The 27,308-nt window shown below is 41.5% G+C and overlaps 1 protein-coding gene across 1 annotated transcript in view; it reads left to right on the plus strand.

Moving 5' to 3' along the window:
• LOC122486805 (adhesion G protein-coupled receptor E4-like) overlaps positions 1 to 27,308 on the plus strand; it is an 89,128-nt gene that overhangs the window by 13,515 nt on the left and 48,305 nt on the right. Inside the window, 11 exon segments of the mRNA XM_043586399.1 lie at positions 158 to 198; positions 812 to 947; positions 1,549 to 1,656; positions 4,659 to 4,843; positions 5,434 to 5,601; positions 7,949 to 8,143; positions 15,920 to 16,155; positions 18,099 to 18,165; positions 19,217 to 19,308; positions 20,466 to 20,646; positions 22,561 to 22,656. Coding sequence (XP_043442334.1) covers positions 158 to 198; positions 812 to 947; positions 1,549 to 1,656; positions 4,659 to 4,843; positions 5,434 to 5,601; positions 7,949 to 8,143; positions 15,920 to 16,155; positions 18,099 to 18,165; positions 19,217 to 19,308; positions 20,466 to 20,646; positions 22,561 to 22,656 — 1,505 coding nt within the window.

Here is a 27,308-nt window from a genome sequence, read left to right on the forward strand (position 1 = left end):
AAATTCTACTGTAGAAGATACTTGGGACTTCTTAGAGGGGACTTGGGCAAGGATGGGAAGCATCAGAGAAAGACCCAACTTGAGAGTGTTTGGAAGAGAGATGTGAGCTAGGCATGTTATCTCCCACATCCCACTCAATGGCTACTTTTCTTTTCAGAGGCCACTGGTGAGGAGATACAGATCTCAAGGGACATTCAGGTGAGTGAGGTGAAGCCTAGGTCTGGGAGACATCTGGCCAATCTTTCCATGTTATTCTCTCATTTAAATAACTACCATGGTTCCCTCTGCCATTTAGGACACACCAGCTGTCACATAGGAACGATTTTGTCCTCTCTCCCAGGGTACATCAGAAAACGTCTGGGGACATTTCTGATTGTCACAACTAGGGTGCTACTGGCATTGAGTGGGTAGAGACCAGGCATGCTGTTATGCTACATTATCTGGTCCCAAATGTTAATAGAAATTGAGAAACCATGGGAAAGGCTTTTAGTGCCTCAGCTGTTGTTCAAAGACCAGCACCAGACATCTCGAGTTTCATTCCACCCCTATCATCACTTCCATCCCTGTCTTCCTCTGTAAAGTACTCTTCATGAGTTTCAGACACCTCACCCTTTAGGCCCTTATGCTCCCATAAATACAATGGAGTGAATGATTCTCCCTTCACAGGGCTGTGCATGATAAATGAGAAGACAAGCTCCAGGTTGAAAGCACAGAGCTTTGCCTTCTAGGCTCACCCAACCACACTCAAGTAAATTCCTGCTTTCTTAAGTTCTAGTACAAGTCTACCTAATTAGCTTTATTTCTTTGCAAGGAACTTCTGATGAACAATAGAAGCAAAAATCATATTGCAAAAGTGGCGACCCAAGTACTTCAAGACATGGAACTGATCGTATGGACTGAGACTTTAGCTTTTCCAGGAAAGTATGAGAGTTCTACGCTTGGTATAGGTAAGAAACAGAGCATTTTCCTTATGACCAAAAAAATTTTATGAGCGTGATCTTTTGTCAGACTTTGTGTTTATGTGTTTATGTGACGTGGAGAATTCATTCAAGGGATTTTTCCCAAATGCAGACCTGCTCCAAAGTGACTTTTCTGGGAAAACTTTTAAATGTTTAGCTTCTCTTGCTTAAAAAAAGTAAGTACCCCCCCCCATTACCAGGTACTCCAGTATAAGATGATTTAAAATTTTTGATCTTTAAATATTTTTTTTCAATATATGAACTTTATTGTCAAATTGGTTTCCGTACAACACCCTGATCTTTAAATATTGTATGTAAAGTCTGAGCTTGCTCACCCTAGTTCCAGCTTCAAGAAGCATGGCCATCTCCTCTCTTCCCCTGGGTGGCTGTGGCCAGTGCGTGCTGCTTAGGTCATTTTGACCATCTCATCCCTATCAGCCAGAGATGTGGAAGGGAGTGCCATCTGGTCTACCTTGCATACAGAAAAGGAAATCACCAATAGGGTGCCTTTCAAAGAAGGGAGTTAGTTCTTCAACAAATTTCATATGTGTGAGAAGTGAACAAAGCAGGACTCTCTTAATGTTTCCAGTTTATGAAACCAAGAGGTGCAATGACACAAGTGAGAAGACTCTTCTGGAGGCTGGAAATAACACTATGGATATCAACTGTACTGATGCTTTCAAAGGAACCATAGGAGGTACTGTGTTCAAGTTGGATTCTCCTGACCTCCAAATTCTAGGCACTGTTGTCTCATTTCCAGGTGGCTGGGGCAGGAGGTGGGGACTTAAAGTTTCTGAGGCAGGGGGGACTCTACATAGTGATCACTAACCAGGCAATTTGAGGGACACACTTGGGTGTGTACTTTATGACACACTGAGGTTCATACAGGTGTCCTTGACATGCTTCCTTAAAAGGGACAGGCTGATGTATGCTTGATTTCCATATGATGGTCTGAAAAGACAGCACTTGCGGGTGGCAGATGATTGTTGCCTTGAATGCTCTTTCCCTTGAGAAGTACTTTATAATCACCCTATTTTAAATCGTCCCCCAGTCTTCCTCTGTACTACGAGTTGGCAAACTTTTTCTGTGAAAGGACCAGGTAGTAAATTTTTTTTTCTCAAGTTTTTGTTTAAATTCCAGTTAGTTAACATATAGTGTAATATTAATTTCAGATGTAGAATTCAGTGACTCATCACACACATGCCCAGTGCTTATCACAAGTTCCCTTCTTAATCCCCATCACCCATTTAACCCATCCCCCTGCCCACCTTCCTCCATCAGCCCTCAGTTTGTTTTTCATAGTTGAGTCTGTTTTATGGTTTGCCCCTCTTTTTTCTTTTTTCCCCTGTATTCATCTATTTTGTTTCTTAAATTCCACATATGAGCAAAATCATACGGTATTTTTCTTATTCTGGCTGACTTATTTCTCTTAGCGTAATACACTGTAGCTCCATTCACGTCTTTCCAAATGTCAAGATTCCATTCTTCATTCTTATAACTAATATTCCATTATATATATATATATATATATATATATATATATATATACACACACACACACACACATACATACATACATACACACCACATCTTCTTTATCCATTCATCAGTCAGTGGGTATTTGGGCTCTTTTTGTGATTTAACTATTATGTACCCCTTCAAATCAGTATTTTTGTATCCTGTGGGTAAATACCTAATAGTGCAATTGCTGGATTATAGGGTAATTCTACTTTGAACTTTTGGAGGAACCTCCATACTGTTTTCCAGAGTGGCTACACCAATTTGCATTCCCACCAGCAGTGCAAAAGAGATCCTCTTTCTCCACATCCTCACCAACATCTGCTGTTGCCTGAGTTGTTCATTTTAGCCATTCTGACAGGTGTGAGGTGGTATCTCATTGTGGTTTTGATTTGTATTTCCCTGATGGTGAGTGATGTGGAGCATCTTTTCATGTGTTTGTTGGTCATCTGTATATCTTCTTTGCAAAAATGTCTGTTCGTGTTTTCTGCCCATTTTTTAACTGAATTTTATTTTCTGGGTGTTGAGTTTGATAAGTTCTTTATAGATTTTGGATACTAACCCTTTATCTGATATGTCATTTGCAAATATCTTCTCCCACTCTGTAGGTTGCCTTTTAGTTTTGTTGATTGTTTCCTTCACTGTGCAGAGATTTTTTATTTTGTGAAATCCCAATAGTTTATTTTTGCTTTTGTTTCCCTGGCCTTGCTTAGGCAAGGTGATCTCTGTTATAACTACTCAAGCCTGACGTTGTAGTGGGAGAGCAGCGATAGATGATATGTAAATAAAAGGGCATGATAGTGTGCTAATAAAACTTTATGTACAACAACCAGTAGTAGGCTGGATTTGACTCTCAGGTCATAGTTTGTCACCCCTCCTTTATTCCATCATCTTATTTAAATTTCCACACAGAATCCACACTATGTAATATTTTCTTAATTAGTTTGTTGCTCATCTCCTGCTATGATATCAGCTCTCTGATGGCAAGAACTCAGCCTCTTTTCTTCATTGTTGTATCATAATGCCTAAAACACTATCTGGCACACACTAGATGCTCAATAAATATTTGAATGAACGAATGAATAAATGAATGAATGAATGCATGAAAAAATATTTCAAAGAGAAAGACCTGGTTCTCTGGAGAGAGTGAAATACCAGCTGCATTTTCTTCAGAAAGCCCCCAGCTTTCCACAGTGATTAATCTTCACTCCTTATTATGAGCTGTTTGATGGAGAAGGGAGAGGGAAAAGATCTTAAAATGAGTTGATTTTTTAATGGAGTAAATAATAATATAGGTGGTAAGTGGATTTGACTACAACTGGGATGGTGGCTGATGAATAATTGCAGTTTAAGAAATGTTACATCATGTGGGGTACCTGGGTGGCTCAGTTAGTTAAGCGTCCAACTCTTGATTTCAGCTCAGGTCAAGATCTCATGGTTCATGGGATCAAGCTCTGCATCAGGCTCTGTGATGGCAGCATGGAGCCTGCTTGGCATTCTCTGTCTCCTCTCTGCCCCTCCCCGACTCATGCTCACATGCACTCTTTCTCAACATAAATAAATAAACCTTAAAAAAATAAATACTACATCATGCTACAGAGCATCATATGTGCATTTACCTTCTGTGAATTAAATTCTTTTTGCATGAAAAAAAGGAGGGGAAGAGGATGGGAGGGAGAGAAAGAGAAACAGAAAGAGGGAAGAATGAGAGAATGAATTAAATAGAATGCATCATCCTGCATATCTTCCCATACTTTTCTAAATTGGATATCCCAGAGTGAGCTTGAGATGGATAATGGGAAGGTGTATTTTCCTCATCCTACCTGAGTGCCACCTGCCTTTCTGAGGACAAACATCTGGCCTCATGGCTCTGATTTTGATATCTAAGTGCGCATGTATATTTTTACAATACATCACTGGATATGTTGCATGTATATCTCTTGTGTGTGGTGCATTATAATATGTATTAATTATGTATGCATGTGTATTAATATGTACTACATATACAAAGTGCTATACCCGAAACCACACATAATGTATTGATGGGGCAACATAAGAGCTTTCCAAGGGCAATTTTGACTGTATGTAACGTTTGCCTTATGACTCTCACGCAAGATACTAGTGTACCAATTTCCCATAGTATGGATGCTTTCTAAAGCGATTTCTCTTCTGTTTTCTCAGATAGAAGTGCAGTTGCACTTATCACTTATCAATCTCTTGGGGATATTCTGAATGGATCTTTTTTTAATGATGGAAGAGGGACACAGGAAGTGAAACTGAACTCTCGTGTCACAAGTGGCACCATTGGTATGAAGGAAAAAGTATATCTCTCTGAACCTGTGTTCCTGACCTTCCAAAATATACAGGTGAGCAAACTCCAGGGCTGGATCTCTGTGCATTACCTCAAACAGGTATGTTATTAGGGTTCTGGCAAGAAACTGAATCCAACTCTGGTTATTCAGAGTTAAGAGAACCAACAAGAAATGTTAAGGAACCCAGAGATTGCCACCAAGAGAAGTTATTATCATATTTAAGCCTAAAAAGGCAATGGAAGGGTGAGCATTATTGAGCCCAAGGAAAGCTGAAGGGTTGCCCTGCTGGAGATGGAGGCATCCTGGAACAGAAGAAGCATCTAGCAAAACACCTGACCTCCTCCTCCTTTCATCTAAGGACTTCTCACTGGTACCTCTCACTGGTTGTCCCAATGACAAAGAACGTGGGTAAAGCAGTTCATAAGGGTCAGTCCCTGGGGCTCTGAGATGACCAGAGAATGGCAGAATAAATGAAGAATAAACCCCAGAGTAAATGTGGTCATATGAAAGTCTTCCCCACGAGTGTTCTCCACAATAGGATTTTCTCTGATTCCAGTTTCCAAAGCAATGCATCCATGACTAACCTATAAAATTGAGATAATCAAACCAGAAAGAGCTCTACTCTCATGCTATTCTCTTTCCAGCCTGGTGGTGCAAGAGCAAAATATTTCTGTGTCTCCTGGGATGCATCAGAGGAGGGGGGCGCCTGGTCAATGGAGGGCTGCTCTCATGTGGGCAGCAACGATTCACACACCCGATGCAAATGCTTCCACCTTTCCAGCTTTGCTGTTCTCATGGCTCTTGTTCCCAAGGTACCAAGATTCGTGGCCCCCTCCTGGAGTCTGTGTCCTACAAAGGGTGAGGTCGTCCTCTCCATGTCTTAGAGACTCTAAGATAAGGAATCAAGTGGCAGTGGCTCCCTTGAGAGGTAATTCCAGGAAGCACCAGTAAAGGGACGGGGGAAGTGAAATGAGAAAAGAAAAAAAATCAAGCTAATGTGGACAGCATTATCAAGCCAGTCACCACCATGGGCATCTGGAACTTAATTCCTTCTGGAGTATTCTGGGAATCAGTGTAGGAGACACACCTGAGTCATCCTAACTGAACAGCGGGAGAGCAGGGGTATTTATACACCACCTCCTCTCAGGCATTGGTTGAAAGCTGCACCCAGGGGGTGTTAATTTTGGCATTTCCATGGGCATGAGCAGAGTAAGCTCAAGCTATCAGATAAATCCTTCAAACATTGGACAGTTGGGTTGTCAGCCCCTGTCAAACATTGGACAGTTGGGTGGAATCTAAGGTGATCTGGAATCAAACATCCATTATTCTGCAAGCAGTGGTTACAGCTGGTGAGATGGGAAGGAAAGCCACTGACTATCACTAACGAAAAAGCATAGCTCCTTCAACTTCCCAGGTCCCAACTACAGCTACGATAAGCCACGTTTAAAGAAATTTGCCTAATTTCTTCCCCTATTTCTTTTTAGCTCTCATTTATTGAATAGTTACTGTATGACAAAACATTTTTTAGCTCTCATTTATTGAACAGTTACTGTATGACTGCATGATAAAATGAGGTCATGCATTATATTGCACATTTAAATGCATGACCTCATTTTATTCGCTGAAAAAATTCGTGTATGACTGCTTACTATATACTAGATGCTGTTCTGGGCATTGAGGATACAGCAAAGAACAAAACAGATAAATCCCAACCTTCACAGAGATGGCTTTGGAGAGCCCTGTTGTCCAATAGGATCAGCAGCCACATGTGACTATTGGGCACTTGAAACGTGGCTAATGTCACTGAAGAACCAAATTTTTTTTTAATGTTTATTTTTGAGAATAAGAAACAGTGTGAGCAGGGGAGGGGCAGAGAGAGAGAGAGGGAGACCCAGAATCTGAAGTAGGCTCCAGTCTCTGAGCTGTCAGCACAGAGCCTGACATGGGGCTTGAACCCACAAACTGTGAGATCATGACCTGAGCTGAAGTGAGCTTAACCGACTGAACCACCCAGGTGCCCCCCAAATTTTTAATTAAAAAAAATTATTTTAGAGAGTGTGTGAGCAAGGGAGAGGGGCAGAGAGAGAGAGACAGAGACAGAGAGAGAGAGAGAATCTTAAGCAGGCTCTGTGCTGAGCATGGGTCAGGGCTTGATCCCATGACCCTGGGGTCATGACCTGAGCCAAAATCAAGAGTCGGATATTCAACTGACTGAGCCACCCAGGTGCCCCTCCCTAAATTTTAAATTTTATTTAATTTTAATTTATTTAAATTAAGCAGTGTGAAATGTTTTTCCATTAAACACAACTTCATTGGCAGGACTTCATTTCACTTCTATCATCAAAAATAATAGGATCTGGGGGTGTCTGGGTGCCCCAGTTAAGCGTCTGACTTCCCTTCAGGTCATGATCTCATGGTTCATGGGTTTGAGCCCCGCATCAGGCTTTGTGCTGACAGCTCGGAGCCTGGAGCCTGTTTTGATTCTGTGTCTCCCTCTCTCTCTGCATGAAATACACACTGGATTTTGAAGACTTAATGTGGAAAAAAAGTACCAGAGATCTCATTAATAATTTATTTACATTGATTGTAATTTAAACTGATTACACTTTTGATATACTGATCATATTATATATAGTACATTGGACTGATAATATTTTGAACACACACTATTAAATTAATTTGAGCAAAATTCTTTGCACATTAAACACTTTTTTAATGTTTATTCATTTTTTGAGGGGGGTAGAGGGGCAGAGAGAGGAGACACAGAATCCAAAGCAGTCTCTAGGCTCTGATCTGTCAACACAGAACCCAATGCAGGTCTCAAACTACACAAACTGAGATCATGACCTGAGCTGAAGTCAACCTTCAACTGACTGAGCCACCCAGGTGCCCTCTTTTCACATTTTAAAATATATGGCTACTAAAAAATTTTAAATTCCACATGTGGCTCACATATTTCTGTTGAACAGCACAAGGCTAGTCGTTTTGGGTTTTCAATAACCTTGTGTGGTAAATGCACCCATTTTGAAGATGGGAATATCAACTCTTAGATTAAGTCAGTTGTTGGAGAGACTGAACTGGGACACCCATATAACTCTCCATCAGGCACGTAAGCACGAGAGCTGGAAACTATAACAGATTCTTCACTTTGGCTCATAGGTGGATCCTGTGCTGACTATGATCACCTATGTGGGGCTGAGCCTCTCTCTACTGTGCCTCCTCCTGGCAGCCCTCACCTTCCTCCTGTGCCGACCCATCCAGAACACCAGCACCTTCCTCCACCTGCAGCTTTCCATTTGTCTCTTCCTGGCCCATCTGCTCTTCCTAACAGGGATTGACCAAACTAAGCCTGAGGTAGGTGCTATTTTGTCTGTTGTCATAGTCAAATCTAGCCATTTTGTCTTGAGGAAGGATGGGGAGAGAGACAAGAGTCAGCAGTGATAGTATTGGGGGAAAAAACAACTTTCCATTTCAATTCTCCTCATCTGTAACTCTGAATAAGACTGGTACTTTCTGATAAGCCATTTAGCAAGCTGATAGAGAGCCAGACTGATAGCATTAACCAAGGTAACAGTAGCTGCTGTAACAAAGAAACTCCAAAATGTTTGTGGCTTAGCACAAGAGTGGTTAATTTCCCACTTATGTATCCACAGAGGGTGAGAAAACTGGTTTGAAGGGTGTCTATCCTCCAACCTCAGGCTGATGGAGCCTTCTTTATCTACCATACACAACTTTCAAGGTCATCCAAGAGTCCCTTCCATTTTAGCCAAATGGAAAGAGAAAAGAACAAGGCAGAGTCCCGTGAGGGAAGTTTATATGGGCCATCTTGGAAAATGGTGCACATCACTTCCCTTCACATCCTATTGGCTAGAAATCAGTGATGTGGTCACACCCAACTACAAAGGGTGTTGGGAAATGTAGTCTCTGGCTGGGAAGTCCCATCCCAGTGACATGTCTATAGTCTGGAATCAGGAGTGGAGTGAGTCTTGAATTTTGGGTGGACATTGGCTTTGCCACTGTTAGCTTTTGTCTTCATCATGATTACATTCATCATCATATTCAGGAAGAATTGGAGCTAAATGTTTTCCAAAGCTCCTTTTAACCCTAAAAGACTATGATCTCACAGCTAGACGGTTATGGAAGCACTATTTCCCCCCTTCCTGGGGAGGCAGTATATTATTACAGTTAAGAGTAAGTATAGCCTTGGTGGAGGAGCCAAGATGGCAGAACAGCATGGGAGCTTTTTGTGTGTCTCGCGTCCACGAAATACAGCCAGACCAACACTAAACCATCCTGCACACCTAGAACACTGATCTGAAGATTAATACAACAATCTGCACAATATGAACCACAGAATTCAGCAGGATGCAGCACGGAGAGGTGAACCAGGGGAGAGAGAAGCCACAGAGGACAGGCAATCACTTTTGCGTGTGGAGAGAGGATGGAGATGGGGGGAGAATATGGGGAAAACGCCCCTCCCCAAAAGCAGCTGGAGAGAAGGTGGAAAGTTGGGAACAGCCTCAGGGACTGAACTAAAAAGAGAGAAAGAATAAAGGAGAGGATTTAAATTCCATTAAGATTGTAAACAGGGGGAGCGCAGAGTCTGAAACTCTGCAGCTCAATACCCGGCGGTGCTCTGGTGGGAAGGGCGAATCCCCAGGAGAAGAGTGGGGCCCAGGAGGCTCTCAGGCCACACAGGGAGAAGTGGCTTCACTGCTGGAAGGACATTTGATAGAGGCTGTGAGGCCACCTGGGCCCAGCAGACCCCGGAGAACGGCCACATTCACTGGTGCTAGAACAAGGTCATTAAGGGTGAAGGCTGGTGCCAGATGTGTGTTGTGATTTTCCATAATCCCTGAGGCGCTGCTGCTACACTGTCTTGTAAACTTTCTCTGGGGTGGGCTGGCACCTGGCCGCAGTCTCTGGGAATCAGCAGCAGCATGGTCCCACAAGCGTTCCTGGATGTGGCCAGCACCCGGCCATTGCTTGGTGAGGGGTGGAGGGGGTCAAAGCCGCAGTCCCTCAGAAGTGGGAGGCCATGGAAGACAGCTGCATCTGAGACAAAACTTGGGAGGGAGGTGCTGCCTGGGGCTTGGTCATGGACAATGTAAAAGTGGGGAGTGGACAGAAGCCTAGACAAAGGATGGGTGTGCGATTGCTGACTGGGGATAACAGAGTTCCGATACTAGAGACTGGGTAGCTGGGTGACGCCATTTTCACCGCTCCTGCGCATGCACATACACACCTACAAGCCCCACAACAATCCACCCCAGTAAGCTAAGCAGTGCCAACTAGTGGAGAACAGAGCCATTACACTAAGCCCCGCCCAACTTGGCCAACCTCACTCTTCAAGAACACAAGTCTCACCTCCTGCTTAGCTGATAGACTATATAAAGTGCTTCATAGTTTGACTTTTAGGGGAAATGAAGTAATTTCAGTCATATTTCAGTCTGTTAGTCAGTACAACTATTCAATTTTCTTCCTTTCTTTTCTCCTTTTTGTTTCTTTTTCTTGAATACAGAAAGAAAAAGTTCATTTTTATTTTCCATTTTTATTAAAAATATTTTTCTTTAATTTTTTTCTACTATATTTTTTACTTTTGTGTAATTTTTTCAAATTCTATTTTACTTCCATCATTTCATTTTAGTCTACTTCACTGTATTCATTTTTTCAAATTTTCAAATGATTTCCTTTTTCCCCCTCCTTTTTTCACTAATATATCAAGCCACTTTCAACACCCAGACCAAATACACCTAGCATCTAGCATCATTTATTCGATTGTGTGTGTGTGTGTTTGCTTTTAATTTTTTAATTTTAATATTTTCTTACTTTTTCATTTTAATTTTTTCTACCTCATTAATTCCTTTTCTCCCTTCAAAATGATGAAACAAAGGAATTGACCCCAAAAGAAAGAGCAGGAAGAAATGACAGCCAGGGACTTAACCAACACAGATACAAGCAAGATGCCTGAACCAGAATTTAGAATCACGATAATAAGAATACTAGCTGGAGTCAAAAATAGATTAGAGTCCCTTTCTGCAGAGATAAAAGAAGTAAAAGTTAGGATGAAATAAAAAGTGCTATAACTGAGCTGTAATCTTGTACAGATGCTGCGGCGGCAAGGATGGATGAGGCAGAACAGAGAATCAGCGTTATAGAGGACAAACTTATAGAGAATGATAAAGCAGAAAAAAGAGGGAGACTGGGGCAAAAGAGCACGATTTAAGAATCAGAGAAATCAGTGACTCATTTAAAAGGAACAACATCAAAATCATAGGGGTCCCAGAAATGGAAGAGAGAGAAATAGGGGTAGAAGGGTTATGTGAGCAAATCATAGCAGAAAACTTTCCTAACCTGGGGAAAGACACATCAAAATCCAGGAAGCACAGAGAGCTTCCATTAGATTCAACAAAAACCGACCATCAATAAGGTATATCATAGTCAAATTCACAAAATAGACAAGGAGAAAATCATGAAAGCAGCAAGGGAAAAAAAAAATCCTTAACCTACAAGGGAAGACAGATCAGGTTTGTAGCAGACCTATCCACAGAAACTTGGCAGGCCAGAAAGGAGTGGGAAGATATGTTCAATGTGCTGACTCAGAAAAATATGTAGCCAAGAATTCTTTATCCAGCAAGGCTATCACTCAAAATAGAAGGAGAGACAAAAAGTTTCCCAGATGGACAAAAATTAAAGGAGTTTGTGAGCACTAAACCAGCCCTGCAAGAAATTTGAAGGGGGACTCTCTGAGGGGAGAAAAGATGAAAATACATACATACATACATACATACATACATACATACATACATACCAAAAGCAACAAATATTAGAAAGGACCAGAGAACACCACCAGAAACTCCAACTCTACAAGCATCGTAATGACAATAAACTGATACCTTTCAGTACTCACTCTAAATGTCAACGGACTAAATGCTTCAATCAAAAGACTTAGAGTAACATAATGGATAAGAAAACAAGATCCATCTATATGCTGTTTACAAGAGACCCACTTTAGACATAAAGACACCTTCAGATTGAAAGTAAGGGGATGGAGAACCATCTATCATGCTAATGGTCAACAAAAGAAAGCCCGAGTAGCCATACTTATATCAGACAATCTAGACTTTAAAATAAAGACTGTATCAAGAGATGAAGAAGGTCCTTATGTCACAATTAAGGGGTCTATCCACCAAGAAGACATAACAATTATAAATATTTATGCACCAAATGTGGAACACCCGAATATATAAATCAATCACAAACATAAAGTAACTCATTGACAATAATACCATAATAGTAGGAGACTTCAACACCCCACTCACAGCAATGGACACATCATCTAATCAAAAAATCAACAAGGATGGGGAGCCTGGGTGGCTCAGTTGGTTAAGCGTCCAACTTCAGCTCAGGTCATGATCTCGCGGTTCGTGAGTTTGAGCCCCGCATCAGGCTCTGGGCTGATGGCTCAGAGCCTGGAGCCTGCTTCCCATTCTGTGTCTCCCTCTCTCTCTGCCCCTCCCCCATTCATGCTGTCTCTCTCTGTCTCAAAATAAATAAATAAATAAACAAACAAACAAATGTTTAAAAAATCAACAAGGAAACAATGGCTTTGAATGACACACTGGACCAGATGGACTTAACAGATATATTCAGAACATTTCATCCTAAAGAAGCAGAGTATACATTTTTCTCCAGTGCACATGGAATGTTCTCCAGAATAGACCACATACTGGGACACAAATCAGCCCTCAGCAAGTGCAAAAAGATCGAGATCATACCATGCATATTTTCAGACCACAATGCTATGAAACTTGAAATCAGCCACAGGAAAAAATTTGGAAAGGTAACAAATACTTGAAGACTAAAGAACATCCTACTAAGGAATGAATGGCTAACCAAGTAGTTGAAGAGGAAATTAAAAAGTATATGGAAGCCAATGAAAATGGTAACACCACAGCCAAACCTCTGAGACGCAGCAAAGACAGTCATAAGAGGGAAGTACATAGCAATCCAGGCCTTCCTAAAGAAGGAAAAAAGGTCTCAGATGCACCTTACACCTTAAGGAGCTGGAAAAAGAACAGCAAATAAAACCCAAAACCAGCAGAAGACAAGAAATAATAAAGATGAGAGCAGAAATTAATGCTATCAAAACCAAAAAAAAGTAGAACAGGTCAATGAAACCAGAAGCTGGTTCTTTGAAAGAATTAAGAAAATTGATAAGCCACTGGCCAGTTGGAACAAAAAAAAAAAGAAAAAGGAAAGGACCCAAATAAATAAAATCAAGAATGAAAGAGGAGAGATCATAACCAACACAACAGAAATAAAAACTATAATAAGAGAATATTATGTGCAATTATATGCCAATACAATGGGCATTCTGAAAGAAATGGAAAAATTCCTAGAAACATATACACTACCAAAACTGAAACAGGAAGAAATAGAAAATTTGAACAGACCCATAACCAGTAAGGAAATCGATTTAGTAATAAAAAATCTGGCAAAAAAACAAGATTCCAGGGCCAGATGGCTTTCCAGGGGAATTCTACCAAACATTTAAGGAAGAGTTAACACCTATTCTCTTGAAGCTGTTCCAAAAAATAGAAATGGAAGGAGAACTTCCAAACTCTTTCTATGAGGCCAGCATTACCTTGATTCCAAAACCAGACAGAGACCCCACTAAAAAGGAGAACCATAGACCAATTTCCCTGATGAACATGGATGCAAAATTCCTCAACAAGATATTAGCCAACTGGATCCAACAACACATTAAAAAAAACTATTCACCACGGCCAAGTGGGATTTATACCTGTGATGCAGGGCTGGTTCAATATCTGCAAAATAATTAACGTGATTCATCACATCAATAAAAGAAAGGACAAGGGGCGCCTGGGTGGCGCAGTCGGTTAAGCGTCCGACTTCAGCCAGGTCACGATCTCGCGGTCCGTGAGTTCGAGCCCCGCGTCGGGCTCTGGGCTGATGGCTCAGAGCCTGGAGCCTGTTTCCGATTCTGTGTCTCCCTCTCTCTCTGCCCCTCCCCCGTTCATGCTCTGTCTCTCTCTGTCCCAAAAATAAATAAACGTTGAAAAAAAAATTAAAAAAAAAAGAAGACATCCAGATGGCCAACCGACACATGAAAAAATGCTCAACTCACTCATCATCAGAGAAATACAAATCAAAACCACAATGAGATACCACCTTACACCTGTCAGAATGGCTAAAATGAACAACTCAGGCAACAACAGATTTTGGCGAGGATGCGGAGAGAGAGGAGTTCTTTGGCACTGATGGTGGGAATGCAAACTGGTGCAGCCACTCTGGAAAACAGTATGGAGATTCCTCAAAAAATTAAAACTATAACTACACTATGGCCCAGAAATTGCACTACTAGGTATTTATCCAAGGGATACAGGTGTGCTGTTTCAAAGGGGCACATGCACCCGAATGTTTGTAGCAGCACTATCAACAATAGCCAAAGAATGGAAAGAGGCCAAATGTCCCTCGATGGATGAAGGGATAAAGTAGATGTGGTATATACACACAATGGAGTATTACTTGGCAATCAAAAAGAATAAAATCTTGCCATTTGCAACTATGTGGATGGAACTGGAGGGTGTTATGCTAAGCAAAATCAGTCAGAGAAAGACAAATATATGACTTCACTCATATGAGGACTTTAAGAGACAAAACAACATAAGGGAAGGGAAACAAAAATAATATAAAAATAGGGAGGGGGACAAAACAGAAGAGACTCTTAAATATGGAGAACAAACAGAGGGTTACTGGAGGGGTTGTGGGAGGGGGGATGGGCTAAATGGGTAAGAAGCACAGATTCAAGGAATCTACCCTTGAAATCATTGTTGCACTATATGCTAACTAACTTGGATGTAAATTTTTTTAAAAAGAGTAAGTATAGTCTTGGGGTGCCTGGGTGGCTCAGTCAGTTAAAGCATCCGACTCCAGCTCAGGTCACGATCTCACAGTTCATGAGTTCAAGCCCCGCATTGGGCTCTGTGCTGACATGTCAGAGCCTGGAACCTGCTTCAGATTCTGTGTTTTCTCTCCCTGCCCCTTCCTGCTCTCACTCTGCCTCTCTGTCTCAAAAATAAATAAGCAATAGGAAAATTTTTAAAAAATTAAGTATTGTCTTTAAAGATGGTTTGCGTTTCAAATCCCTTTTTATTTTTTAGTTGTATGATCTTGGGTGAGATTTTAATCTCTTTGGGCTTTAGTTTCCTCATTAGAAAATGGGCAGAGATTGGCAAATGACAGTGCTGAGGCTGAGTCAGGCCTACCTTCTGTTTTTGTAAAAAAAAAAAAAATCTGTTTCGTAAAATAGTCTTTTTTTTATTGGAACCATAACTACCAACGTCTGAGGGCTTGAGAAGAGAGATGTCCCAATTCAGATAGAGCAAATTCTCTCTTCCTCCATAAAAATTTAATTTAGGCTCTCCATTGATTGGATGATGCCCACCCTCATTGGTTAGGGTGATCTTCTTTGTTCAGTTTACTGATTCAAATGGTAATATATACCTGAAACACCCTCACAGACACACCCAGAAATAATGTTTTACCAGTTATCTTGGCATTTTCCTTAGCTCAGTTGAGTTAACACAAAAAAATTAAGCATCTCACCTACCCAAAGGATAAGGGCCATGGAATATTCATCTACCAACTCTGATCCATCATGGATCTGAGGACTGTTTGTGTGGTATTTATTCCTCAGCACTTCTGGCCTGCCCCATCCATGGGGTAAGCATGGGCCAGTGAGAGCTCCCCACAATGTGTTGCCCGTAGGCAAAATGTCATAGGTGTTAGGATTGAAAATGCAGGGGGCATCTGGGTGGCTCAGTCGGTTAAGCCTCCGACTTTGGCTCAGGTCACAATCTCGCAGTTCATGGGTTTGAGCCCATGTCGGGCTCTGTGCTGACAGCTCAGAGCCTGAAGCCTGTTTCAGGTTCTGTGTCTCCCTCTCTCTGCCCCTCTCCCACTCATGCTCTGTCTGTCTTTCTCTCTCTTGAAAGCAAATAAACATTAAATAAAAAGAAAATGCAGGTCAACATCCAGGAAATGTCAACTGCTGAGGATTGGATCAGGTGGAGACAACACTCCTAACTCTTGTCTCCCCTGCAGGTGCTGTGTTCCATCATCGCTGGTGTGCTGCACTACCTCTACCTGGCCTCCTTCACCTGGATGCTCCTTGAAGGGCTACAGCTTTTCCTAACCGTCAGAAACCTCAAGGTGGCCAATTACACCAGTGCAGGCAAATTCAAGAAGAGGTTCATGTGCCCTTTTGGCTATGGGGTTCCAGCTCTGATTGTGGCTGTGTCTGCAATAGTAGGACCCCAAAATTATGGAACATATGATCGGTAAGAATGATGTGTGCCTTTAGGGTAGAAGTTGTGTCCATGGCTGATGCGAGATCTGAAATCAAAAAACATTTCAGCACATTTGCTGTTGTGAGTTATACATCAAACCAGTCCTTTTTTTTTTTTTTTTTGAGCCAGAATTCTATTTTCTCTTCAAAATTCCTAGAGGAATGGTTCTCAGCATCTTTGGGGTTGGATCCTCTTAAGAACTTTTTGGTAAAACCTAGAGCCTATTTCCCCAAATAGGGAAATGTACCTTTCAGACAAATGTACTTACACATAAAATTTTGAATTCAGTTTAGGAAATTAGGGAGAAAAAAAAGCACATTTGGGAAACTCAGGAACATAAAAGCCCACCTGTGGCCTCTATGTTCTGTATGATTCTGAAAGAGTAGGTTGAATACGTTGAGGTTAATCCCCCAAATGTAAAGAGTAACAACAATAGAAATAAATCTAGAGGTCCTGTTCTGTATCAGAGATAACACAGTATTTTCTTATTCTCCCCATGACCCTGTGGAATCAGCACTGTTCGTTACTTCATACACAGGACACCTGGTACTTAGTCCATCTAAGAAACTTTCTCAAGGTCACAGCTAAAAAGAGAGTAAGTTCAGAATTCCCAAGGCAGCATTTTTAGCCTGACTAAAGAAGTTTAGAAAGCTCCATAAAGTTAGTTGAAGAAGCTGGTATATTGGCAATGGGGCTTAGGTTAGGAAGTAGGTATACATGTACTAAGGTATCATGTACAAAGGTGTCCCTCTTGAAAAAAAGAAGCCCCATCTCCAGCTTGAACCATACATCCTGCCAGAATGATTCTGGAGATACAGTGGCAGGGTAGATCAGGGGTTGGTAAACTTTATAAAAGGCCAAATTGTGCCTGTTTTTGTCTCTATGGGCCGTATGGTCTTTGTGGCAATTACCCAGTGTTGTCCTTGTAGTGAGAGAGAAGCCAAGTCATAGACCATATGTTAATGGATGAGTGTGGCTGTGTTTCAATAAAACTTTATCTATAAAAACATGGGGTGAACTGGATTTGCCCTGTGGGCTATTGTTTACAACCCTTAGAATAGAACTTAAGTCTGGGAGCTTTTCTGCCCACTCAGTGTTGGCAATTGCTTGTTAAATTGACCAGTTTTATGCTGTGAGGTCTCTGTTTAGAATAAATTATGCTAACTTTGCCAACATAAGCCATGACATAATAAAAGGTATTTGGGCAGCTGAGTATTTGGTATATGGAACATATTTAATTTGTGTTGGTAGTTTTTCTTGCTGTAGCTGTTACTATTTTTACTCTCTTATAGCAATCATTATTAGGGTACTGTTTATTGAGCCTTACCTCTTTGCCAGGAACTGTACTCAAATTTGTATACACATTATCTCATTTTAATCTTTCCTACAAGATCTATATTAGGAAAACTGCAAAATCCTGATGAAAGAAATAAAAGAAGTTTCAAATAAATGGAGAGATAGTCCATGTTCATGGATAGGAAAACTCAATATTGTCAAGAAGTCAGTCTGTCAGTTCTTTCCAACTTGATCTGTAGATTGAATGCATTCTCAACCACATTCTCAGAAAATTATTTTGTAGATATTGATAAAATTATTCTAATGTTCGTACAGAGAAGAAAAAGACCCTAAATAGCTAACACAATATTGAAGGAGAACAAAGTCATAGGAGTGACCCTACCTGACTTCAAGACTTTGCATATAACCACAGTAATTATTTAATCTTTTAATACTTCTGTTTGCCCCCACTCTACACTTGGGGAAACTGAGGCTTAGAGCACACAGCTTATGTCAGGTGAGGACCCATGTCTGATTCCACCTAAAGTCCAGGCTCTGAATTAAATGATTCCTGGCACTGGTTGGATCTTGCTATAGGAGTCTGAATTCAAGACCTTTGCCTTCTGAGAAATAGCTAATTCACACCTTTCTCTCAACAGCTGCTGGCTCAAGCATGACAAAGCGTTCATCTGGAGTTTTATGGGACCAGTGGCAGTCATTATCTTGGTGGGTGACTAGTGATAGTTATTGATGTGCCTGCCCTGGGTTTGCCAAGCATAGTGTGTTTCTTTCTGTTAAAGCAGAAGTGAGGTGAAGATAAGGAAAATATAGTCTAATGTGATTTACCCCTCTTCCTGAAAACACAGTCTTCATATCTCTTTCCAAGGCTCCCTCCTGGTTCACTTGTTACTCTGATGTAATATAACCCTCTGCTGGAGATTCTTCTAAAAATCCCACATTTGTTCATTCAAAAACTATTTAGTGGGGCATCTGTGTGGTTCAGTCGGTTAAACATCCAACTTTGCTCAGGTCATGATCTCGTAGTTTGTGAGTTTGAGCCCCGCATCGGGCTCTGTGCTGACAGCTCAGAGCCTGGAACCTGATTCAGATTCTGTTTCTCCCTCTCTCTATGGCCTTCCCCCACTCACACTCTCTTTCCCTCTCTTTAAAAAAATAAGTAAACATTTTTAAAAATTTTTAACAAATATTCAGCAAATATCTACTCTTCATAGAGTGATATGTTTTCCTGTTTGTCAGCAACTTCCTGATCACATCATTGTCCTGCTATAGCTATCAAGAGTACTCTTTTGGGGCGCCTGGGTGGCGCAGTCGGTTAAGCGTCTGACTTCAGCCAGGTCACGATCTCGCGGTCTGTGAGTTTGAGCCCCGCGTCAGGCTCTGGGCTGATGGCTCGGAGCCTGGAGCCTGTTTCCGATTCTGTGTCTCCCTCTCTCTCTGCCCCTCCCCCGTTCATGCTCTGTCTCTCTCTGTCCCAAAAATAAATAAAAACGTTGAAAAAAAATTTTTAAAAAAAGAGTACTCTTTCACTTTCTAGGTGTCTTGGTTTGAATGATAAACTATATAGTCACCCTAATCAAGCACCAAGTGCCACAAGTTCATATATACACAATGTGCTGTATAAAAGACCAGACCATAGCATAGCATCCAACGAGGCCTGTATCTTTTGGGGAAAGATTCTTAGGTCTAACTCAAACTAGGTTGCATGACCTGGACTCCAGAGAAAATTCCAAGTCAACTTTTAGTTCTGTGTCCACAGATAAACTTGGTGCTCTACTTTCAAATCCTGTGGATTTTGAGAAGTAAACTTTCCTCCCTCAACAAAGAAGTTTCTACCATTCAGGATACCAGGTAAGAAGGCCCTAGAATCCGTGGTATCCACAGATTTTTTTTCCTACAGGACTACTTTTCTTTCTGACTGGGAATGAATAACCCATATAAAAAGCTAATATAAAATATCCTGGTACTTGGTAAAGGGTAAGGGGGGTACAATTTCTAGAAGTAAAAACTATAATTTTCAGGTAGCTTAATGTACTCCTTGATCTCTTTCCTCAACAAATATTCATTGGGTGCTCCTGTGTGTAGCATACTGTTCATATGAAATTCATGCCAAGAGTATCAATATTATCTCTCCCCAACCTCGTGAGTCCACCCACTTCTGGGGGCTCCATTATCCTTGGGTGTAGACACTCAGTTCTTACTGGCACTGATCTAAGTAATTGGAAATAATAAGAACAACTAATATTAACTAGGAACTTGATAGATGATGGGAATTTACCAATATTGTTTCACTGAATGCCTATAACTCTAATCTATGAGGTGGGCATGACTACTAACCCCCATTGATATGAGGAGCAGGTACTCATGTTACCCAAAAGTGGGCAAGAGTCAGGTGCGTTGGTGAGTCAGATGAACAAAACTTAAGGGGCATCTTTCCAACTTCAGACCCTGGCTTTGATCTCCTCTACGTATCATACAAACCGACATCTCCTAGCCTTGGTGTTTTCTGCCCTAGAGGGTCAGAGTGTCCCCCTTCTTAGTGTTTCCTCATCCTTCTACACATGTGTGGATGAGTGTAGGCTCACACACCATGTGCATGCACACACACACACTCACACACGTCAGCTGTCCCAGACAGTTGCCATCAACAACCCTTCTATTTGACAAAACACAATTTTCTTGAAGAAGCCCAACAGCATGCTATGATCTGAAGTCATGCTATCATCATCAGTACACATTTTCAGTACAACTTTCTAGAAGGCACTTTCCACACATCTTCCAATAGGTTCAGATAAATCATTTCCAAGAATAGGAGAAAGGATTATTCTCAGAAGCAGTGATTGAAAGCATGGGTTCTGCCTCATCTTCGAGTTGTATGACTTTGCATGAGTCACTTAAGCACATGAGGTGATGCGAAGTTTAAATCAGGTAATGCGTGCAAAGCATTTAGCACAGTGCCCAACATATAATGATCAGTGATAGTTATTATTACTCCTGTTCCTTCCCAGAGTCATGACATTTAAAGCCATTGCTCAGCTATTTATACTGGGCTGTTCTTGGGGCCTTGGCTATTTTATGGTTGAAGAGTTCGGGAAGATGATCGGATCAATCATTGCCTACACATTCACCATCATCAATGTCCTGCAGGGGGTTTTGCTCTTTGTGGTACACTGTCTCCTTAATCGCCAGGTAAGGCTAATTGTTTTATTTATCACCAGCTGAGTCTCACCATCTTATTGAATGGCTATTCACATTCTCACCCTTTTCTGATCTTTTATATTTGTATCTTGTGGTTGCCTTGATTCTGGGGAAAAGGTTTAGGGGCTGCTTGGGTATGCTGTGTGTTCTGGGTGCATCTGACTAAATTTCACATTCCAATCTCTATCTTAAGAGTGTGCTTTTGTCAGCTGGAGATGACAGAACAAAATATCATAGATCATGTGGCTTGGACAACAGAAATATCTCTTATAATTCTGGAGGCTGGAAATCTGAGGTCAGGGTGACTGTGCAGTTGGGTTCTGGTGAGAATGCTATTTTTTTTTCCAGAAGTCCACCTTCTTGCTGTGTCCTTCCATAGGAGACACAAGGAGAGAGGGCTTTTATGTTTCTTTTTAACAGGACACTAATCCTATTGTATCAGGGCTCTACCATTTATTCTTAGTCACTCCTATAAAGGTCATATCTTCAAATACAATCATCCTGGAAGGTTAAGCCTTTAACATATGAATTTTGAGGAGACACAACTTAGTCCATAGCAGAGAATTTATCAGTCAGGATAAGGGAGATTATGCTGCAGTAACAAATAGCCACCACCCCCTAATTTCAGTGGGTGACAACAATAAAGTTTATTTCTTGCTCATGCTACATAACTGTGTCTTGATCTACATTGTCTTCACTCTGGGATACAGGCTGAAGGGGCAGCCCTTATTTGGAATATTGGTATTCTTGTGGCAAAGGGAAAAGAGATCCTGGCCAACTGTACCTGAATTAGTTCTCTTTCATTGGCTGGAGCTAGTCATGTGGCCATACCTGAGTTCACCAGAAAGAGGACACATAATCCTCTTACAGTGTAGTGCACTTTAGGGAGGGGCACTGGAAAATTTGGCATAATATGCCAAAAACAGAGAGACTTCAGCTCTAGTGTTAGGTTTTACACTGAGTAGGCTGCTGTGTGGGCAGCTTTCTTACCCTCTCTGAGCCTCAATCTTCTCATCTGTGTATATGGCAATACGTGCCTCACAGGGTTGAGAATTAAATGAGATAATGCAATATGAATCTCCTCGTGCAGTTCTTGTGAGGGTCATTATTATAATTTTACTCCTCATAGAATATTGGAAACAATTTTCCTGACTTCCCCACCCTCCCTTTGCTATTGAGTGGAACTACCATCAATTAAGATGCTTGTGGCAAAAAGACCATCGTAACACTTTACTAATTTCTCTTTCGTCTTCTAGTGCCTTCTCAATGCTTGGTACTCCTCACACCCAAAAATGAAGTACAACTTAAGTGTCTTGGTAAAATAATGTCGAGTATTAAGTATTTAAATATCTTTTTCAGACATGTTAAGCAGGTTACATGAAAGGAATCCATGTAATCACAGGGGGTGTTTGTATGTAATGGTTAGTTTGGGGTCCTGAGTAAGAATCATGAGGTGTTGAATTCTGTCTGTATGACCTTGGGCAAGTCCATGTACTTCCACAAGCTGCAGATTCTTTACCTTCAATTGCTGATAAGGGAAGAGCCTTTCTCCTTTGGTTTATGGAAGATGACATTGCATATGGTGCAAAGTGTATTGAACATAGCTTCATCCTTATAATCACCACCAGCAGCATCACCATCATCACCTTCACCATCCTCCTCCTCCTTGTTCTCAGCATCATCATCACCACCACCTCTCTGTAGAGACTTTGTAGTGCCCAACGTCTAGTAAATGCCTTTTCTACAATGAGAAAGTTGAATTTCAGAATGAATTAACAAGAGGACTATACAGAAAAGTAATGAAAAGGCAGTCATAGGGCTTGGCATCTATATCTTTGGCCTCCTATTTGGGTCCTTTCTCTCTAACCAAGCTCTGGACATGACACAAACCTCTATATTCCTCAGGTGCGAATGGAATACAAGAAGTGGTTTAGTGGGATCTGGAAAGCGATTGAGACTGAAAGCTTTGACGTATCTCGCTCTACGATCCAAACCAAAATGGTAAGTAAGACCAGCTTCTCTGCAGTGATGTGTACTTGCTAAACCCAACGTCTCCTACAACCAAGAGCTTCCTGGTCCTTGATCTAAAAGAAAAGAGAAATTTCATTAGCTTCCTGCATTATGCTGCTGGTTTCTGGTTTTTGAGACCAAAACCAGTGGAGTTCTGCTTGCTTGCTTGCTTGCTTGCTTGCTTTCTCTCTCTCTTTTTCTCTCTCTCCCTTTCTCCCTCCTTCCCTCCCTCCCTTCCTTCTCCCCTCCTTCCCTTTCTTTCTTCCTGCATCCCTCCTTCCCTCCTTCATCCTTCCTTCCCTATCCTCAATCCCTCCTTTATCATCCCTCCTTCCCTCCCTCCTCCTTCCCTCCTTCATTCATTCATTTATTCCTTCCTTCCATCCCTGTCTTTCTCTCTCTCTCTTTCTTTCATCCTCTCTCTCTTTCTCTCCCTCTCCCCAGTCTTTCCACAAATATCCAAATGATAATTTAACAACATTCATTTAACAAATATTTATTGATTATCCAGTACCTGCTAGATACTGTATTAGGTGTTGGGGAAACAGCAGTGGACACATTGACAAAAATCCTTGCGCTCACAGGACTGATGTTGGAGTGGGGTGGGGGTGGGGGGCTGACAATAAACCCCCAAGTGTAGATTATACAGTATGTCACAAAGTGATGTGTGCTATAGAAAAATACAGAGCAGTGAAGAGAAATCAGGATGCATGGGGTGAGGGGAGTTTGGTTTTCAGTAAGGTGGTCACGGTGACAGCCCTTCACAGTCTCTGTCACTACATTCTATTTTAATTCTCTGTATGATGTGCCTCTCTGTATAATATTTGTCTTAGTCTTAAAAACATTGAAGTATTTGATTTTGGTCAGCCTCTGCTCCCCTGTAAGTTTCACTGTTGTGGTCACTATTGTTTTCCTTCTACCTAGAGCAATGCCTGGCCCACAAAAGATGTTGAGTGTCTAAATTCCTTGCTTACAGATGAGCAAACAGACTGGGAGAGTCCACATGATTTGCTCAAAGCTACTCAGCTGGGTAGAGGGTTCCAACTTGGGTCTGTTTTTCTCTGAAAGTTGACAGCTTTCCTTAGTTGTCACCAGAGTTGTCACCCCAGATTGTCAACAATATTGGGACCAGCTTGATAGGACATGCACTCTCATATTAAGGACAATTCTGCTTAGTGGCTGCTGATTATGTCCTATCAGTGTATGCCACAGGTTCACCTCTTGGCTAGAATCAGCAGCGGCCAAAGGATATGTCAACCTGAACTGTGTAAAAGAACTTTCCCAATGCTTGTAGTCCCCCAAAACATGTCACATAGTAGAATCCATAGTGTGGATTCTGGGGTTTGCCAGATTTGAGTTCGTATTTTGACTCTTTCAGATTTTAGGTGGTAGATGATGGGCAAATAATTTAACTTCTCTGAGCCTCAATTCATTCATCGTTGAAATGCCCAATTGATTGAGGAACCAAACAATGTACATGAAAGCACTTTGCTCTACTCTGAACCATGTCAACGCTGCTTTTTATTAATACCAAATTATCAAAAGTCAGCTACATAGAAGGCCCCAAACAGTAATGTTGTCCCCTTATCTTTGGACAACACTTTTCTCTGTAAAAAGTGCATATCCATCCTTACAGTCATTATTGATCCTCTGTAGCATTTAAGTGATTCGTCACTGTTTGAATGGAGCCAACATGCCTGGGTTCAAGATACAACTCCACCAGTTGCAGGCTGCATCAGCTTACGCTAGCCACTTAATGTCTCTGTGCCTCAGTTTCTTCATCTGTAAATGAGGATGATAATAGTATCTATCTCATCATGAGAAGTAAGTGAGGTCATATGTGCTAAGAGCTCAGGACGCTGCCTGGTCCACAGTAAACACCCTGTAAATGTTTGTGAAAAGATAAAACAAATAAAAAGACCATTGCAGATGGTGTTTGGGGACGGAAGAGGCTGTAAGCCATATATTAGGACCTCTTTACTGAGCTTTGGACCTTAAAGAAATTCTTGCTTGTTCTATCTAGGCACTGCTGGAAGTCCTAGGTAATTTCTGAGGTGTTAATTTCTCTTCAGCTTTTTCTACACATTATTTCCCCCCAAATAGGAGGAACCAACAACATCATCAGAATTCTATCGCAGAAGAGACGCTGCGTCTGTTCAACCACAGCCTCAGACTCTGATCTCTGCTCTTTGGCTAAAACCAGCAAACTGAGCTGCTGTGGACAGCGCCCCCTGTGGTGACACATGGATGGGACAAATGCCACCATCTGTCTTTCTCCTGAAAGCAGTCTGTGACTCTTTTCCCTATTTTGGCTTCTGTCTCCGTAGAAAGAAAGGGGTGTCGAGAGACTACTGAGACCCCCAAACCCAGAATTGCATATCGTGTGCCATTAAATGCTCAGAGAATTCTTTTTAACAACGAGGGAAATAAAGGGATTTTCATCTTCCAGCTAATACTACCTTGCCCAGGATTTATTGGCCAACATCTGGATTCAGCTTGCAGATTTCTCTCTCTGAATTTTTGGCTCCACTTTATACTCCTGAAGATCTTGCATCACTCAACATTTTCATAGTTCAATAACTCCCATATGAATAAATATTAAAAACAGGGTTGTATTCTTGTGTTGTAAAAATACACCTCCATCCCACTCAGGAGGGCGTCCTAAGGAAATGTCTAGTGGTCAGGAGACCAGCACTGTCTTCTTTGCTTGATGACTTTCAAACCTACTCATATACTCAGGTTAATTTTAGTGTGATCTCAAGCACTCGCTTTAGTAGCACATATACTTAATGTCACATCATGTCCTCATGGAAATGCTCCCAAACCAATAGCAGCGGGGGGGGGGGGGGTCACAGCAGTCCTTTGGCCTTATGTATTTAGTTTTAACATTTCTAATTTTGTTTTCAAAGTCATTGGATTTAGTGTGTTTTTCAGCACCAAAATAAATGTATGGCTAACTTTGTTACCAGACAGTATTTTAAAAGCAACTTTAAATAATAACAGCAGGAAATGTAAAAATAGCAGCTGAGACTCACCGTGATTCATTTGAAGAGATTTCTTGTGCAGTTTTTAAGGCATGAAACAAAGACTGTCCCTTTTTCTGCTTAATCAGCTTAAGTGTCTCTTCCACATGGTGGTGATGCAAACAGAATGCATGATTCACTCCATTTGCCGGCTTTAAAATTATGTGATTCGTCTCAGGGAGACAAATTGGGGAGATTCACGTGGTTTCAAAATGCATGCCTGCGGTGTGACTTTTTATATCCTGCAATTTCAAATATACACGAATAGAACTCGCATGAAATGCAACCTTCCTGGGCAGTTGACAAATCCTTGTGCTTAAGCCCCACTAATGTCGCTGCTGTTTTTGCATCCAAAACAGTTGCAAAAAGTGAATAAACAAGCCAAATGTTCTAGGCGCTTCGGGTTTGGACCTCTCTATTCAATATTTTCACTTCCTCCCAACATCAGGTCGGCTTTCTTTCTCTTATCTGCCTTGCTCACCCCCTTCGCTTTAAGAACTACTGTCTTCATCCTTTGAGAGCCCTTTATTCTAGACCTCAGTGAAATTCCTTACTCTATTACCATCAGTATGACGTGACTTACCCTATTTTGTGTGCTATTTTGTGTGCTAGCATATTTTGTGTGCTATTGCACGCATATGTGTGTGCTTGTAAATCATTCCTGCCTGGACTATAAACTTCTGGAAGGCAAGAATGATAGATGTTTTAATGATCAATTGCAAGGTGGTAAGTGATAGTTTCCCTGCCTCCACCTAGAACATTAATTCTCAAGCTCCGCACTGTTAACATTTTGGCCTGGATAATTCTTTTTGCGGGCAGAAGCTGCTGTGCATTGCAGGATTTGCAGCAGCATCCCTGGCCTCTACCCGCTAGATACCTGTAACCTCCCCCATCCCACACACACCCACTGTGACCATCAGAAATGTCTCCAGACATTGCCACCTGGGAACAGAAGTGATCTTATTGAGAATTACTGGCTTAGGCATTAGTTCATAGTGAAAAAGTCCTTTGTGGTCACCCAGCTGTTCCAGGAAATGAATACTCAATCAGAATGTGGTTATTACGCACATGCTCTGCACTCCAAGGGGGTGGTACGTCTGGGGAACACCTCTTGTCCGGCCAGCTTTCTTTTCTGGGAACTGCCCACCTCGCTGTGGCAGAGACTATTCATCAAAACCCACATCTGCTTCTTTGCAACATGTACTTTTGCTGAGAAGCGTCCCCTGCTTGGGTTTGTGCTGCAGAGGAGAGGAAATAAAATTAGGAGACTCCAAGCCGGGGGCTCTTAAGATTTTCTTTTATTGCATCACAGAATACTTTGAGAGTCAGATTTTTAAAAAGTGAGTCTTTTCCCTGCAAAAATACGTATAGGCAGTGCATGAATCATTGATGTTGTCAGTTGCAACTGATAGAAATCTAGCTGCTCTGTCTTGCTGCCCAAATGTGGCCTGAAAATCAGCAGCATAGTGACATGCAAATCACTTGGAAATTTGGTACAAATGCAGAATCTTAGGCTCCATCCCAGATCCAGTGAATAGGACCCTTCTTTTTAACATGATCTCCAGGAGATTCTATGCAAGTCAAAGTTTGAGAAACTGGTGGTCTACGGATCTGCATCAT

This window comes from Prionailurus bengalensis, chromosome A2, assembly GCF_016509475.1.
Source record: "Prionailurus bengalensis isolate Pbe53 chromosome A2, Fcat_Pben_1.1_paternal_pri, whole genome shotgun sequence".
Classification (NCBI taxonomy): Eukaryota; Metazoa; Chordata; class Mammalia; order Carnivora; family Felidae; genus Prionailurus; species Prionailurus bengalensis.